Below are 12801 nucleotides of genomic sequence, written 5' to 3'. Positions count from 1 at the left end.
TGGTAGTCTCACGGTGTTTCACGGTGAACAGCAAACGCTGATCCTCGTTTGATAGTTCTGGTGCAGCCTATTGTTATTAATGTATGTTATAATTATAAAAGTTATGAATATTATTAATGTGTGTTGAGTTGTTACATCTGAGGCATGCCTCGGATATAACACGTAACACATTAATGATACATTAATACGCCGCCCCAGAACCGTCAAACGAGTCATTCATTATTATGTGTCATGTATTATTGTGTGTTGAGCTGTTGCATGTGAGGCATGCCTGTAACAACTCAACACACATTTATAATACATTAATAACAGAACTATCGCTGGGGTTGAGTGTGTTCAGACTCGGTCCGAAACACGGAAGCCGTGTGCATGCTGACCACGCCCCCATCCTGCTCTTCCCTCCCCCTCACCGGTTTCCACGGGAACCAGTTGCTAAGGCGGCATAACAAAAAGACGAGTGAGAATTTGTACGTCCTTACGTCAGACTCGTAACGGCGTATCCATGGTGACGGCGTGCTGTGTACACACGCCGCAGACTAGCGGTGAGACGGGCACTGCGCATGCTCGCCTGTGGGCTGTGTGACCTCGGGTATCGGACTCAAAACTCATTTTTAATCATAATATTCAGTCTTTTTTTGCCTCTAAACATTGTTTTGTGTTCCTCGAGGCGACGCACGGATGATTTTCGGTATTCATTAATAAAAACACAAACAGACGCGTTATCACACAGATCCTCCTCGTTCCGCGGGTTCCCGTGTTGTGTGTTTTGTCAAGTGTTGGGTTACGTGTGTGTGTGTGTGTGTGTGTGTGTGTGTGTGTGTGTGTGTGTGTGTGTGTGTGTGTGTGTGTGTGTGTGTGTGTGTGTGTGTGTGTGTGTGTGTGTGTGTAAGTCTTTGTGTTGTGTGTATTTGTGTTTTGTAAGGATTTCCCATGAACTCGGATCGGTCACTCAAATACCCGTCGGTACTGGAGTGTGCTCGCGGAACACGACGTCCTCCGGTGCGTGACGTCATGACGCTGACTCACTGTTTGCGTCCCTCCTCCTCCATCTCTCCTACACTACTCCTCAATCCCTCATCCTCCATCACTACTCCATCTCTCCTCCATCACTCCTCCATCACTCCTCCATCAGCTCCTCCTCCATCACTCCTCCTTCAGCTCCTCCTCCATCACTCCTCCTTCAGCTCCTCCTCCATCACTCCTCCATCACTCCTCCATCAGCTCCTCCTCCATCACTCCTCCTTCAGCTCCTCCTCCATCTCTCCTCCGTCTCTCCTCCATCACTCCTCCTTCAGCTCCTCCTCCATCTCTCCTCCATCACTCCTCCATCTCTCCTCCATCACTCCTCCATCACTCCTCCATCACTCCTCCATCTCTCCTCCATCACTCCTCCTTCAGCTCCTCCTCCATCTCTCCTCCATCACTCCTCCATCACTCCTCCATCTCTCCTCCATCACTCCTCCATCACTCCTCCATCAGCTCCTCCTCCATCTCTCCTCCTTCAGCTCCTCCTCCATCACTCCTCCTTCAGCTCCTCCTCCATCAGCTCCTCCTCCATCAGCTCCTCCTCCATCAGCTCCTCCTCATCACTCCTCCATCAGCTCCTCCTCCATCACTCCTCCTTCAGCTCCTCCTCCATCTCTCCTCCATCACTCCTCCATCACTCCTCCATCACTACTCCATCACTACTCCATCTCTCCTCCATCACTCCTCCATCACTACTCCATCTCTCCTCCATCACTCCTCCATCACTACTCCATCTCTCCTCCATCACTCCTCCTTCAGCTCCTCCTCCATCACTCCTCCATCACACCTCCTCCATCAGCTCCTCCTCCTTCAGCTCCTCCTCCATCAGCTCCTCCATCAGCTCCTCCTCCATCACTCCTCCTTCAGCTCCTCCTCCATCACTCCTCCTTCAGCTCCTCCTTCAGCTCCTCCTCCATCAGCTCCTCCTCCTTCAGCTTCTCCTCCATCAGCTCCTCCTCCTTCAGCTCCTCCTCCATCAGCTCCTCCTCATCACTCCTCCATCAGCTCCTCCTCCCTCTCTCCCCCACCCCTCCACCCTCGCTCCTCGTGCGTGTGAGCCCCGTGGTGTTCACCCCAGCAGGTGCCCTCCGTGCGCTCCAGCCTCCTGGTTGTCGTTCATAGTTTCCCGGCCGGTGTTCCCGCCCAGGCCGGCCCTCCCACCTGCTGCCACGTTCCCACGGGCCGCGTCAGGGCAGCGCGCCGGCAGGAACAATGATTCACTGTGTGTGTGCGACAGTGATGGCTGCATCAACAGCACGCAGGCCGTGGCTTTCCGTCACTGCTGCTGCCCACTATCTATATCGGGAAAACTTGGAATCACACGTACACTTATTTACATATCTGATGTTCTGTCGGCCTACGGGGGGGTAGCCAATCATGACGTCGTTATAGAGTAATGTGTAGGCTAACAGCTTTGGGTCTATATCATAGATGGCAATATACTAATGCGGATACAATATAATACACATATGTTTAAAGGTCCAGTCTGTAGAATTTAGAAACCATTTGTATTGTAATGCTCACTATTGTGATGGGTTTCTACTACTGTACCATTACAACCGAGACACACTGATTAACAACACAGCATTCAGTCCATGTCCTGATCCACCTGCCACTGTCTGCTTCACCTGTAACCAGACTCTCTCTCCTCCTCTCTCCTCCTCTCGCCCTCTCTCCCTCTCCCCCTCTCCCCCCCCCCCCCCCCCTCCCCCACAGGAGAAGAATGGACCATCGGACCCTCACGCCAGGGTGTGTGTGGATGTGTGGAGCTCTGTCTGGCCAGCGGATGATGTTGATGTGTGAGTCCGTGTAGAAACATGGCTGGCATTAATGGCCGCCCCCAGGGAAGAGGACCCCCCATGGAGATATAAAGGCTCGTTCTAAGGTAGGGAAAACATAAGGGTTCTTATTTTCATGGGATTATACCCCAAAGAAAACCTACTTCTGAAAAGTCTGTTCCACTAGATTCCACAAAACTCCACACACTCCACCTTTAATGTGACGTTTGGGACAACACTAAGTGCATCAAATTACCGCACACAAATAAAAACGCCGGCCACTTATTGTCAGGATAATTGATGTCAGTTGGCTGCCTGAAGCAATAACATAATTGCTCCAGGCCTGTTGTTAAATCGAACAAACTCCCTTCGTGTAAAAAGTTTGAGTCCCTGCCAAAGTGCAGGGTTCCCAGGGCGTGGCCGAGAGAGTCGGCAGCAGGATTTCCTCTGCCCGCCGCTCGTCCTCCGCTGAAGGAATGCCTGCGTGTTGCACAACAAAGCCGGCGAGGTCGCTCTCCCGACGGAGGTGCGTGTCTGCGTATAGGACTTGATAGGTCCGTGAAGCCCATGTGTCAGAATGTATCGGCTGGATCCAATGACAACAACATACATAATTTAAATGCTCAATTATAGAATCAGATTTTGGATAGGGAGTAAGCTAGACGCACAGTAAATTGAGTTTAACCTGAAGTTATAAAATAAACCAAAATCCAAAAGGTAAAAAAGTAGCCCAATGCCATATTCCTTATTCACTTTTTGTTTATTTTTGATCAAACTGTGCTTGTTAGATGGTGAACCTGACTTATCGATTGAAACGTGCTTATACCTAAAAATAATTCTTAACTCATAACTAATATATTTCCGTTTGCAACGCGCTGGATGTTCTTAACGTTTCCTTTGATGCATTGTCAGACGGTGAGAAACATCTCGTGGTTTGATAGTAAAAAAAAAGACTATTCTTCCCCGTGTGCGAGGTAAAAGGGATTCCCTCAACGTCACCAAGGAGACCAAACAAAACACCAGCGCAGCCCCATATATGGGCACGTACGTCACGGCGGAACTCCGAGGCGGGACTTAAAGAGAGCGAGAAAGGAGAGGTAGAAATGCCCTGGTTTTACTCAAAGAGGATGGATTAATTCAAGACTATAAGGCGAGACGCGTGTCCGTGGACTTAAAGATTGTAACGTCGGCCAGCCTCCGTGGATTTGTAACCTTACATTCGGACGGCGGACTAAGGGAATACCTCCTCGGTCTGAGCGGAGTTCAACATCTGGAGTTCAGGCGCTTCCCGACCAGGGGACCCGGATCACCTTCTCCATGCAACTTTTTTGGAAAGACACTAAAAGCACCTTACCGCACCACGTTAAGAAGATCACCGACGGTAAGTTCTAGTACAGTACAACCGGACGGTAGCACAGCTAAAGTCTGCGGTCAGCAAACCACAAAGCCGAGCTCCATCTCATGGTGTGCACAGGACGGGACCGGCCCGGTTAAATGAGACTCATATCCCGACTGGTGTCGCTGTCCCGGACCGTGTCGTGGGGGGTAACGCTGTGTGGTCGCTACAGGTGACGCCCCGCTGTCCCGGACCGACCCACCTCGAGTCTCCCAGGGGGTAATGTTCGGAGGGTTCTCCGGAGACATCGACAGCGGTTCCCGTGAGAGTTCGTCCCCGTCCATCGAGTCCCAGTACATCTCCTCCCTGGACTCCTTCGGCAGCCCGCCGACCACCAGTGCTCCGCAGGTAACTTTGACTCAGACTCAGAGCCTGTATTTATAGATATAATATATATTTATGATGACTGACAGCGAGAGCGTGTGTGTGTAGAGTGGTGTGTGGGATGGGAACCGCAGCATGTATAGGGATACCCTAGATTTATGCACAGCCTCACTGGGCAAAGTGACAGTGTTACGACCATAACACGGATACGTTCACGGTTATCGTATTCAGGCCGTCCATGTTTACGGTCGGTACATGCTTAGTTTCCAGGGTTTGCGTACAGCGGCTTCATCTGTCAGGCGATGACAACGTGGTCGATTCTGCTATTCCTCTGCAGACTGTGTTGCCAGATTGGGCCAGATTTCCCGCCCAATCTGGCAACACTGGCCGCAGAGCGAACGAGCGCGCCTAGGAACTCTCCTACGTACGTGCTACGTCAGCAGCGAGGCTCGCCCCCCGCTACGTACGCAGCGAGGCCCCGCCCCCCCTGCTCCTTCCACGCGCTCCTCCTCGGACCCGGCGTGACGTCAATGCGTTCTATTTTGGAGTGTTACGTTGCGTTGCTAAGGGGAACACCGGGGGGGGGAGTGACGGGGGAGGAGGAACCCGATTGGTTTCTATAGCTGCTTCCAACCCGCCTCATCCAATCATCTGCGAGCACTCGTATGAATATTAATAATACTCGCTGGGCTACTCGTGTTGGCATCGCTCTCTGCCCCGGGTCTAAATAAAGCCTCGACTCAGGCTGTATGGGACCAGAATGGCCCTCGACACCAAAAAATAATAACGGAGCTGGATTTAAATCAGTGACACACTTTTACTAGCAGATGGGTTCTAAAGATAGACAACTATACAGGAAGACAGCCCAACAGACAGGTGGAAAGATAGTTAAACGCGTATTTATTTCAATATATATACTTAGTGATCCTATAGTTGTATTGTATTGAACAAATTCATGATGTATTCCACGTACAATCACAAAGGAAAAGTCGTCCAAGCATTCTCAGCACTTTGTACGATTTGAGTATGAGGTACATATTATATCCGTGACATATACGTTGATTTCACATGAGACAGATGTATTTATATAGATAGACATGTAAAAATAATTCTATATATGTACATAATATATATAAATATGTTTCAATTGATGCACAGACAGATCACCAGACAGGTAGATAGATATAGTTAGACAGACAGATAGGTAGATGGAAAGACAGACAGTCAGTCAGTCAGTCAGTCAGTCAGTCAGACACACAGGCAGTCATTCGGTCAGTCCGTCATTCAGTCAGTCAGTCAGACAGACAGGCAGAAAGACAGACAGTCAGTCAGTCAGTCAGTCACACAGTCAGTCAGTAAGTCAGTCAGTCACACAGACAGTCATTCACACAGTCACGCCGTCTACCCCCTCCCCCGTCCGTCAGCGGATGGCGGAAGGCGTAGCTGACGGATGGGGGAGTAGTCTTTGCAGAGGCGTTCGTCAGCCAAGCCCGAGCATACGCGATCTGATTGGATGACGGATCCGTCGCTGCCTGAAAAATTGAACCTTTCTCAACTTTCTTGACGGAGCCGACGGATCCAACCCACAATGCATTGCGGCTGCGCCCCATTCAAAGTCAATGGGGTCCGTCCGTTGACGGATGCAGTGGGCAAGAGGGGTCTGTCAGTCAGTAAGTCAGTGAGACAGACAGACAGACAGAGAGACAGACAGACAGACAGTCAGTCAGTCACACAGTCACAGTCAGTCAGTCGGTCGGTCAGTCAGTCAGTCAGTCAGTCAGTCACACATTCACAGTCGGTCAGTCAGTCAGTCAGTCAGTCAGTCAGACAGACAGACAGACACACAGACAGACAGTCAGTCAGTCACACAGTCACAGTTAGTCAGTCAGTCGGTCAGTCAGTCACAGTCAGTCAGTCGGTCAGTCAGTCAGTCAGTCAGTCACAGTTAGTCAGTCAGTCGGTCAGTCAGTCACAGTCAGTCAGTCGGTCAGTCAGTCAGTCAGTCAGTCACACAGTCACAGTCGGTCAGTCAGACAGTCAGTCAGTCAGTCAGTCAGTCAGTCAGTCAGTCAGTCAGTCAGTCACACAGTCACAGTCGGTCAGTCAGTCAGTCAGTCAGTCAGTCAGTCAGTCGGTCAGTCAGTCAGTCAGTCAGTCAGTCAGTCAGTCAGTCAGTCAGTCAGTCAGTCAGTCAGCCAGCCAGCCAGCCAGCCAGCCAGCCAGCCAGCCAGCCAGCCAGCCAGCCAGCCAGCCAGCCAGTCAGTCAGTCAGTCAGTCAGTCAGTCAGTCAGACAGTGTGTCACCCTCCCCGTGTCTCCCTGTAGGAGTGTGTGCCGGCTGTAGGTGGGCTCATCAGCGTCGCGGGAGGAGGAGCAGCGGGTGGAGGAGGAGGAGGAGCAGCGGGTGGAGGAGGAGGAGGAGCAGCGGGTGGAGGAGGAGGAGGCTTGGAGATGCCCGGCTCGTTCGTCCCCACCGTCACCGCCATCACCAGCAGCCAGGACCTGCAGTGGATGGTGCAGCCCACCCTGATCTCCTCCCAGGCCCCTGGCCAGGGCCTCGGGGGGGGCCCCATGACCCACCACGGGCCCCTGGTCGACCCCTACGACATGCCGGGGCCCAGCTACTCCACGGGCTCCTCTTACCCCTCCTCCTCTACCGCGGACCCCCAGGGCCCCGCCCCCGGCCAGGGCCCCGCCCCCGGCGCCATACGCTCCTCCAGGGCCCGTGCGCGCCGGGTGAGGGAGGAGTCAGTGAGTGACGACGGCGACGTTGGTGTGTTAGTAAGTGTGTGTGCTCGTGACGTCCTCCTCTTCTCTTCCTGTCCCGGGGACCCCCCCCCACACGGTCCCGGTTGTGTCATTGTATTTTAATTATAATTATTAGTAGTTTATTTATTAGTTTATTACAGCACATTATCACATGCACGATTATCACAGTCAATGCCGCAACAATGTGTGGAGATGTGTTGCGTAGAAGGTTTCTTCCCCAGTCCCGTCAGGCCTCTCTAAAAAAAAGATAATCCAAATATCATTTCTAAAATAACAACATAGCGTGGGTTACGCAGTCATGAGTAACCACATTAACCGAGCAGCGCACTGCATGCACGTGTGGATAACCTGAAGACATAAAGAACATCCCCGAACAGCACATCCCATAACAACACAAACCCCCATGTCCAGCATGTGTTGAGGGGGCCGCGGAGTTGCATCATGTGATCCGGGCTGATCCACGACGGAGAACCGAACCCGTGTCCCTCCTCTTGTCTCCCCAGCTCACCCCCGAGGAGGAGGAGAAGAGACGCGTCCGCCGCGAGCGCAACAAGATGGCCGCCGCCAAATGCCGCAACCGCCGGCGGGAGCTCACGGACCGGCTGCAGTCGGTAGGCCCGGCGCGCGCGTTGTGTGCGGGTTCGAAACCCCTGTTACCATGGTTCTGATCGGGGCAGTGTTTGCCCTCCTCGTTATTGTAAAACCTTTTTTACTGAATTTAGTGGTGCAAAAAGGAGAGGGTTTTGCACTGTTGGGACGGGGTGCTACTGCTGTAGAATCACAGCAGGCCCTGAAACAACACAGCACTCAGTCCGTGTCCTGATCCACCTGCCTCTTGTCTGCCTCACCTGTAACCAGACCCTCTCTCCCCCTCCCGTCTCCCCCCCCCCCCCCCCCCCCCCCCCCCCCAGGAGACCGACGTCCTGGAGGAGGAGAAGTCCGAGCTGGAGGCGGAGATCTCGGAGCTGCAGAAGGAGAAGGAGCGGCTGGAGTTCGTCCTGGTGGCCCACCAGCCCGGCTGTAAGATCCCGTACCAGGATCAGAGCCAGCCGCAGCCCTCGGGGCAGCTCCCCCCACTACAGCTGGCGCCCCAGCCCGGCCAGCAGGACGTCTCCATCCTGGGCCTGACTGTGAAGGAGGACGATTTCTTCCTGCCTCCCGCCTACACCCCCCACCCGAGCTCCTCGCTGGCCCTCCCGCCGCCGCCGCCGCCGCAGCAGCAGCAGCTGCCACCGCCAGGGCTAATGCAGGAGGTAGCCTTTTCTACTTCTTTCTATGGCTCGAGCCAGCCGGCGGCGGGGGGGGCCTGCCACACGGGCCTCCACGGTGGTGGTGGTGGTGGTGGTGGTGGTGGTGGTACCCATGACGGCGGCTTCAACCCCTCATACACATCCTCATTTGTCTTCACCTACCCGGAGGGAGCCTGCGGGGTCAGTGCCAACCAACGCAACAGCAGTAGCGAGCAGTCCTCCGACTCTCTGAACTCGCCCTCCCTGCTCGCGCTCTGACCGGCCGCCGGACACTAACCCCCCCCGACCCTATACGCACACGTCGACGCGCACACACCGCACACACACACACACACACACACACCGCCCAGCGACACCAGGCGCCCGGGGCGATCGCCCGCGCTGCCCTGAGCCCCGAGGGGACGGGTTTTACGTAACCCGATAGCGAGCTTTTCTCGGATATTATCACATTGAAAAAACGAATTGTTAACCGATAATTGACCATTCAGTTCCTTCTCACTGAGGATTCTGATGGTGTCGTATGAGCCAAAGCTGTCCCTGTGCACAGCAGTATCGAATCGCTCCAAATGAGGGTTCAAGGGATTCAATTATTACTTTCATTCACAATAATTCCTTTGAAACTTTACCTTTCAAGTGAATTATTTCAATTTAAAACCAGATCCCCCCCGTCCCCATGAGCCCCCCCTTTATCTCTGTCGGCCGCCCCTCCCCTAGTGCCCCCCTCCCATCCCCCTCCATCACCTCCTGCCCCTCTTCATCACGCTGAATGTATTTGTGCCGAGCTGAACTAGGGAGGAAGGACGCCTTGGCTGGGGTCACTCCTACTGAAGGGCAGACGGCCGATCTCTCGCTCTCTTCTTCTTCCTCACATGCTCGACCTTCTTCGCTTCTCCATTCGATGTGACGTTACGCGTGACGGGACCGACGGGTTCTCCGCTTCCGCCCGCCGCTCACCTTTTTTTTTTGTATGCTACTGCTGCTGTGCGTGCTCCGGCCGCCCTGTCCCGACTGTGGCCTCTTTATCCTTCTGTTTCTGTGTCTCTCCTTTCCTTCTCTGAAGTCTCCGTCCCCTGAGAGCCCGAAGACTCCGACCGACCCCTGGGACCTTGAGTGAAGGGCGGACCCCCCCCCCAAAACGCTCCCATGCACGCGCGCACACGTGGAAACCCCCGACACACCGACACAGGAGAGGCTTTCAATTTGGAAACGGGGAGATGCTTAGAGCGAGTGATAGTCGTTCACATGCACACAGACACGCACGTAAATGTAAAGATAAAAAGTGAGTGATTCAACAGACACTTGTGAGATTCACAAAGCAACAGGGATGCCACTGTCCTCTCCTGAGCCAATGATGGAGTTTAAAATGACGGAAGATGAGACGCATCTTCCCGTGCGATGGTTGAGGTTGGTGGGAACGTAAGCGAAGAGAGGAAGGAAGGGAAGTCAAAGCTGATATGCTGAGGCTTTGACCACAGGGAAGAGGAGAGGAAGGCGCTTTACACCAATCGATATCTGGAGCCAAATGTTAAAAAGCACAACAAAAAATAAACTCTGTTCTTGCAAACTTTGTGGGGGGCTGACTCATCAGCGGCCTAGCCCCGCCCCCTTATCAGCATCCTCTTGGCCAACATGCAAGTATTCAAACGGTCGTCTTCAGTCCTGACGTTGAGGCTTGATTTGTTTTGTCACACGACTAACCGCCTCCGTGTTTGTCATCAAAGGCTCGGTTTGATATCCAGGGTCTGAATAGAGGGTGTCGGTTCTGAGGGAGAAGCATAGAAGCATATTAAAAGGAGTATTCTGAAGAATTTGGGAGGAGTGTTTGTAGGAGCTTTATGAGACACACCTGTTGGGACCATGAATGAATAGGAAGCAAACTGTTGCCTTTATTTAGAGGAGGTATTTTTTTAAGTGGCTTGGACAATCAAAGTGTTGGGTGCGCTGGTCTCTGCACCCTCTCTGCCCCCCAGGGGAGAGCAGATGGAGGGTGTGTTTATTGTGAGTCTGTCCCCACAGAGCCCCTCAGCCCATTATTGAAGTCCATTCGATGGAGAGCACAAATAAGACCAGAAAGTAAAGCAAAACGGTGTTACGAGGGTATATTTTTGAGATAGCCTTCTTTCTTTGCCTGTGAACTTGTACAATTTATTTTCCTATGTGGTTGAGTAAAGAAATGCTATTTTTATAGTTTCATGTTTGTTTAAATGTGTGTTTTGCGTTGTCCCATGCTCTTAATTGTAATGTTGCTGCCAAGATTTCCCGTGTTTTATTTGGTGTCCTCATAACTGTTACTATTATAATTACATTGTAACTAATATTGTTTGGTTATTGTGTTGTGATTTTGTTTGGCGACTTCGGAGGCATGTCGTGCACTATGAAAGTGTTTCTGTGTCAAAAGATTTACTCGTACGCCTTTATGCATATACATATATACAAGAAATGTATATATATATTCGTTTATGTGCCATGATTGTAAAGTATGAATGTTACAGATCTGAATAGAATATTTTTGTCAATGAAGAAAAAACAAGATGAGATGATGTTATTGAAGCTAGTTTTAAAATGGGATATTTTTCTAAAAGAACAAAAAAAGTTAAACTATAGTATAACGAAAGCACTCCCCCATTACCCAACATTAAGCCCAATCTTACTGCCTCGCCCCGTGTATTTACATGTTTTATATATAAAACACTAACCTGCATCAGTGCAGGTGTTGGGTAAGACGAGGTTATGTTCTGGTCCTGCTGGGTTAGGGCTGGTTGTTCTCTGTGAGGTCGGCGCCCAAAGCCACTGACCCCTCAGCACTCAAAGGCCATCAGCCAGCGACTAAAGAGGAATGCATCGAGTCTGCCCAGATATTAAGATATGCTGCAACAGAATGTCACTTAGAGACAGACTCTTTTATGTTAATCCGTGACCTCTTGGCGTCAAACATGTTGCTCCTCAGACACTGTCAATAAAATTGTTGTTTTTTTGAAGGTCAATTTGATATCAGATGTCAACATTATCACGCTCAGTATATAGAGATATGAATTGACTGCTTATTGATTGTTTTTGACAGTGTCTCCAGGCCCTCCCAGACGGGCAGACTGGTCTGGTCTGTGCAGGGCCTGTGTTTGTACATTCTGTTGGTATTGAAGTTGCCTTTTATTGTCACTCCAGACATAATGTGATAAAAATGTGTTCTGGGGTCCCAAAAAAATAATGCTCTATATATATATTCAGTAGTTCTCATGTACATTCCTTTTTGGTGCTACTTACAGTTTATAATATGAAGCTCTAATAAGAGGAGGATTTCCCTTTGTATGACGTTTCTATGGCTATGGTTCCACACAGAATGTGACACGGTATATTCTTTAATATACACGACTGCTTTTGGTCCGCCCTGGGAATCAGTGTCCATTTTTTTTGTTGAATTTCTTCTCTCTGGAAGCCTGCCGTGGGGGGAACGCGATGGCTGTGGGAGCATAATGTGATCACCAGCGGCTCGCTGTGGTGTGTTTTGGCACTGCACTTGCCCTGCAATCATCTGCATCTCTTCATCGGCTACCTGGACACTCTATGAATCCGATGGCATAGCATATATCCAAAAAATAGATTCACGAGTGGTGGGAACTTGATCCAACCATGTTAGGAGTTGTTTGCAGTGTATGATATGCAATACCTAATATCCTCCAGGATTACCATAATGTAGCAACCCGAACTGAAGACCTGAGATAGAGTGCTATTACATATCTTGGCACGTTTTCTGCTACGTGGGGATGTATTGCTTTATTTATGACCTCCAGTTAAGATGTGGATATTCTATTCATAATATTTACTGTATCATTTCAAGAGCCAATCCTGTGTCCTGTTGCCCTGACGACCCCTTGGGGTGCGTTAGGTAGAGATGAGACGTTGGTTGGGTTTCTGTCTCTTGATTGGATTACCTCTTCATGGCACTTTGTGGCTTTGTTTTAAAAGTGCTACATAAATAAAAGATATTTTACTTACTCATTTCCAAAACTTTTTATTTCACCGTATGCATCTTTTCTTTTGTTATTTTCTTTTTTTCTCCAGAAAGATGTATTCCTTTTTGAAAGCTTGTTTGCATACATTTCAGTTAACCTCTTAAGCTGTAGCCTATTTTTTTAGGTTTCTGCTCAAAAAATGACGTACCCAAAATGAATAGAGAAAATCTCTGCATCTACAAGGTCTATTTGAATAATTGTGGTGTCATTAGAAAGGGAACACTTGTGAAATATGTTCAGATGTGTAAG

General features: G+C 50.6%; 1 protein-coding gene across 1 annotated transcript; it reads left to right on the top strand.

The window, feature by feature from the left end:
* Positions 1-3597: 3597 nt before the first annotated feature.
* On the top strand, positions 3598-12534 carry fosb (FBJ murine osteosarcoma viral oncogene homolog B). Its single transcript, XM_030382021.1, has 5 exons — positions 3598-4185; positions 4373-4548; positions 6849-7304; positions 7796-7903; positions 8204-12534. The coding sequence occupies exons 1-5, from the start codon at positions 4122-4124 to the stop codon at positions 8798-8800; spliced, it is 1401 nt and encodes a 466-aa protein (XP_030237881.1). The 5' UTR covers positions 3598-4121; the 3' UTR covers positions 8801-12534.
* The last annotated feature ends 267 nt before the right edge of the window (positions 12535-12801 follow it).

Source organism: Gadus morhua, chromosome 16, assembly GCF_902167405.1.
Source record: "Gadus morhua chromosome 16, gadMor3.0, whole genome shotgun sequence".
Lineage (NCBI taxonomy): Eukaryota > Metazoa > Chordata > Actinopteri > Gadiformes > Gadidae > Gadus > Gadus morhua.
The sequence above is the reverse complement of the archived record's forward strand: the minus strand, read 5'-3'. Positions and strand labels throughout refer to the sequence as shown.

What these genes read in the sequence shown, in the direction of transcription:
- fosb (XM_030382021.1), top strand. Translation starts at nt 4,122, where the DNA reads ATGCAACTTTTTTGGAAAGACACTAAAAGCACCTTACCGCACCACGTT. An exon ending in CGTTAAGAAGATCACCGACG is followed by an intron (nt 4,186 to 4,372) that starts GTAAGTTCTAGT and finishes TGGTCGCTACAG; the next exon opens with GTGACGCCCCGCTGTCCCGG. An exon ending in TCACGGACCGGCTGCAGTCG is followed by an intron (nt 7,904 to 8,203) that starts GTAGGCCCGGCG and finishes CCCCCCCCCCAG; the next exon opens with GAGACCGACGTCCTGGAGGA.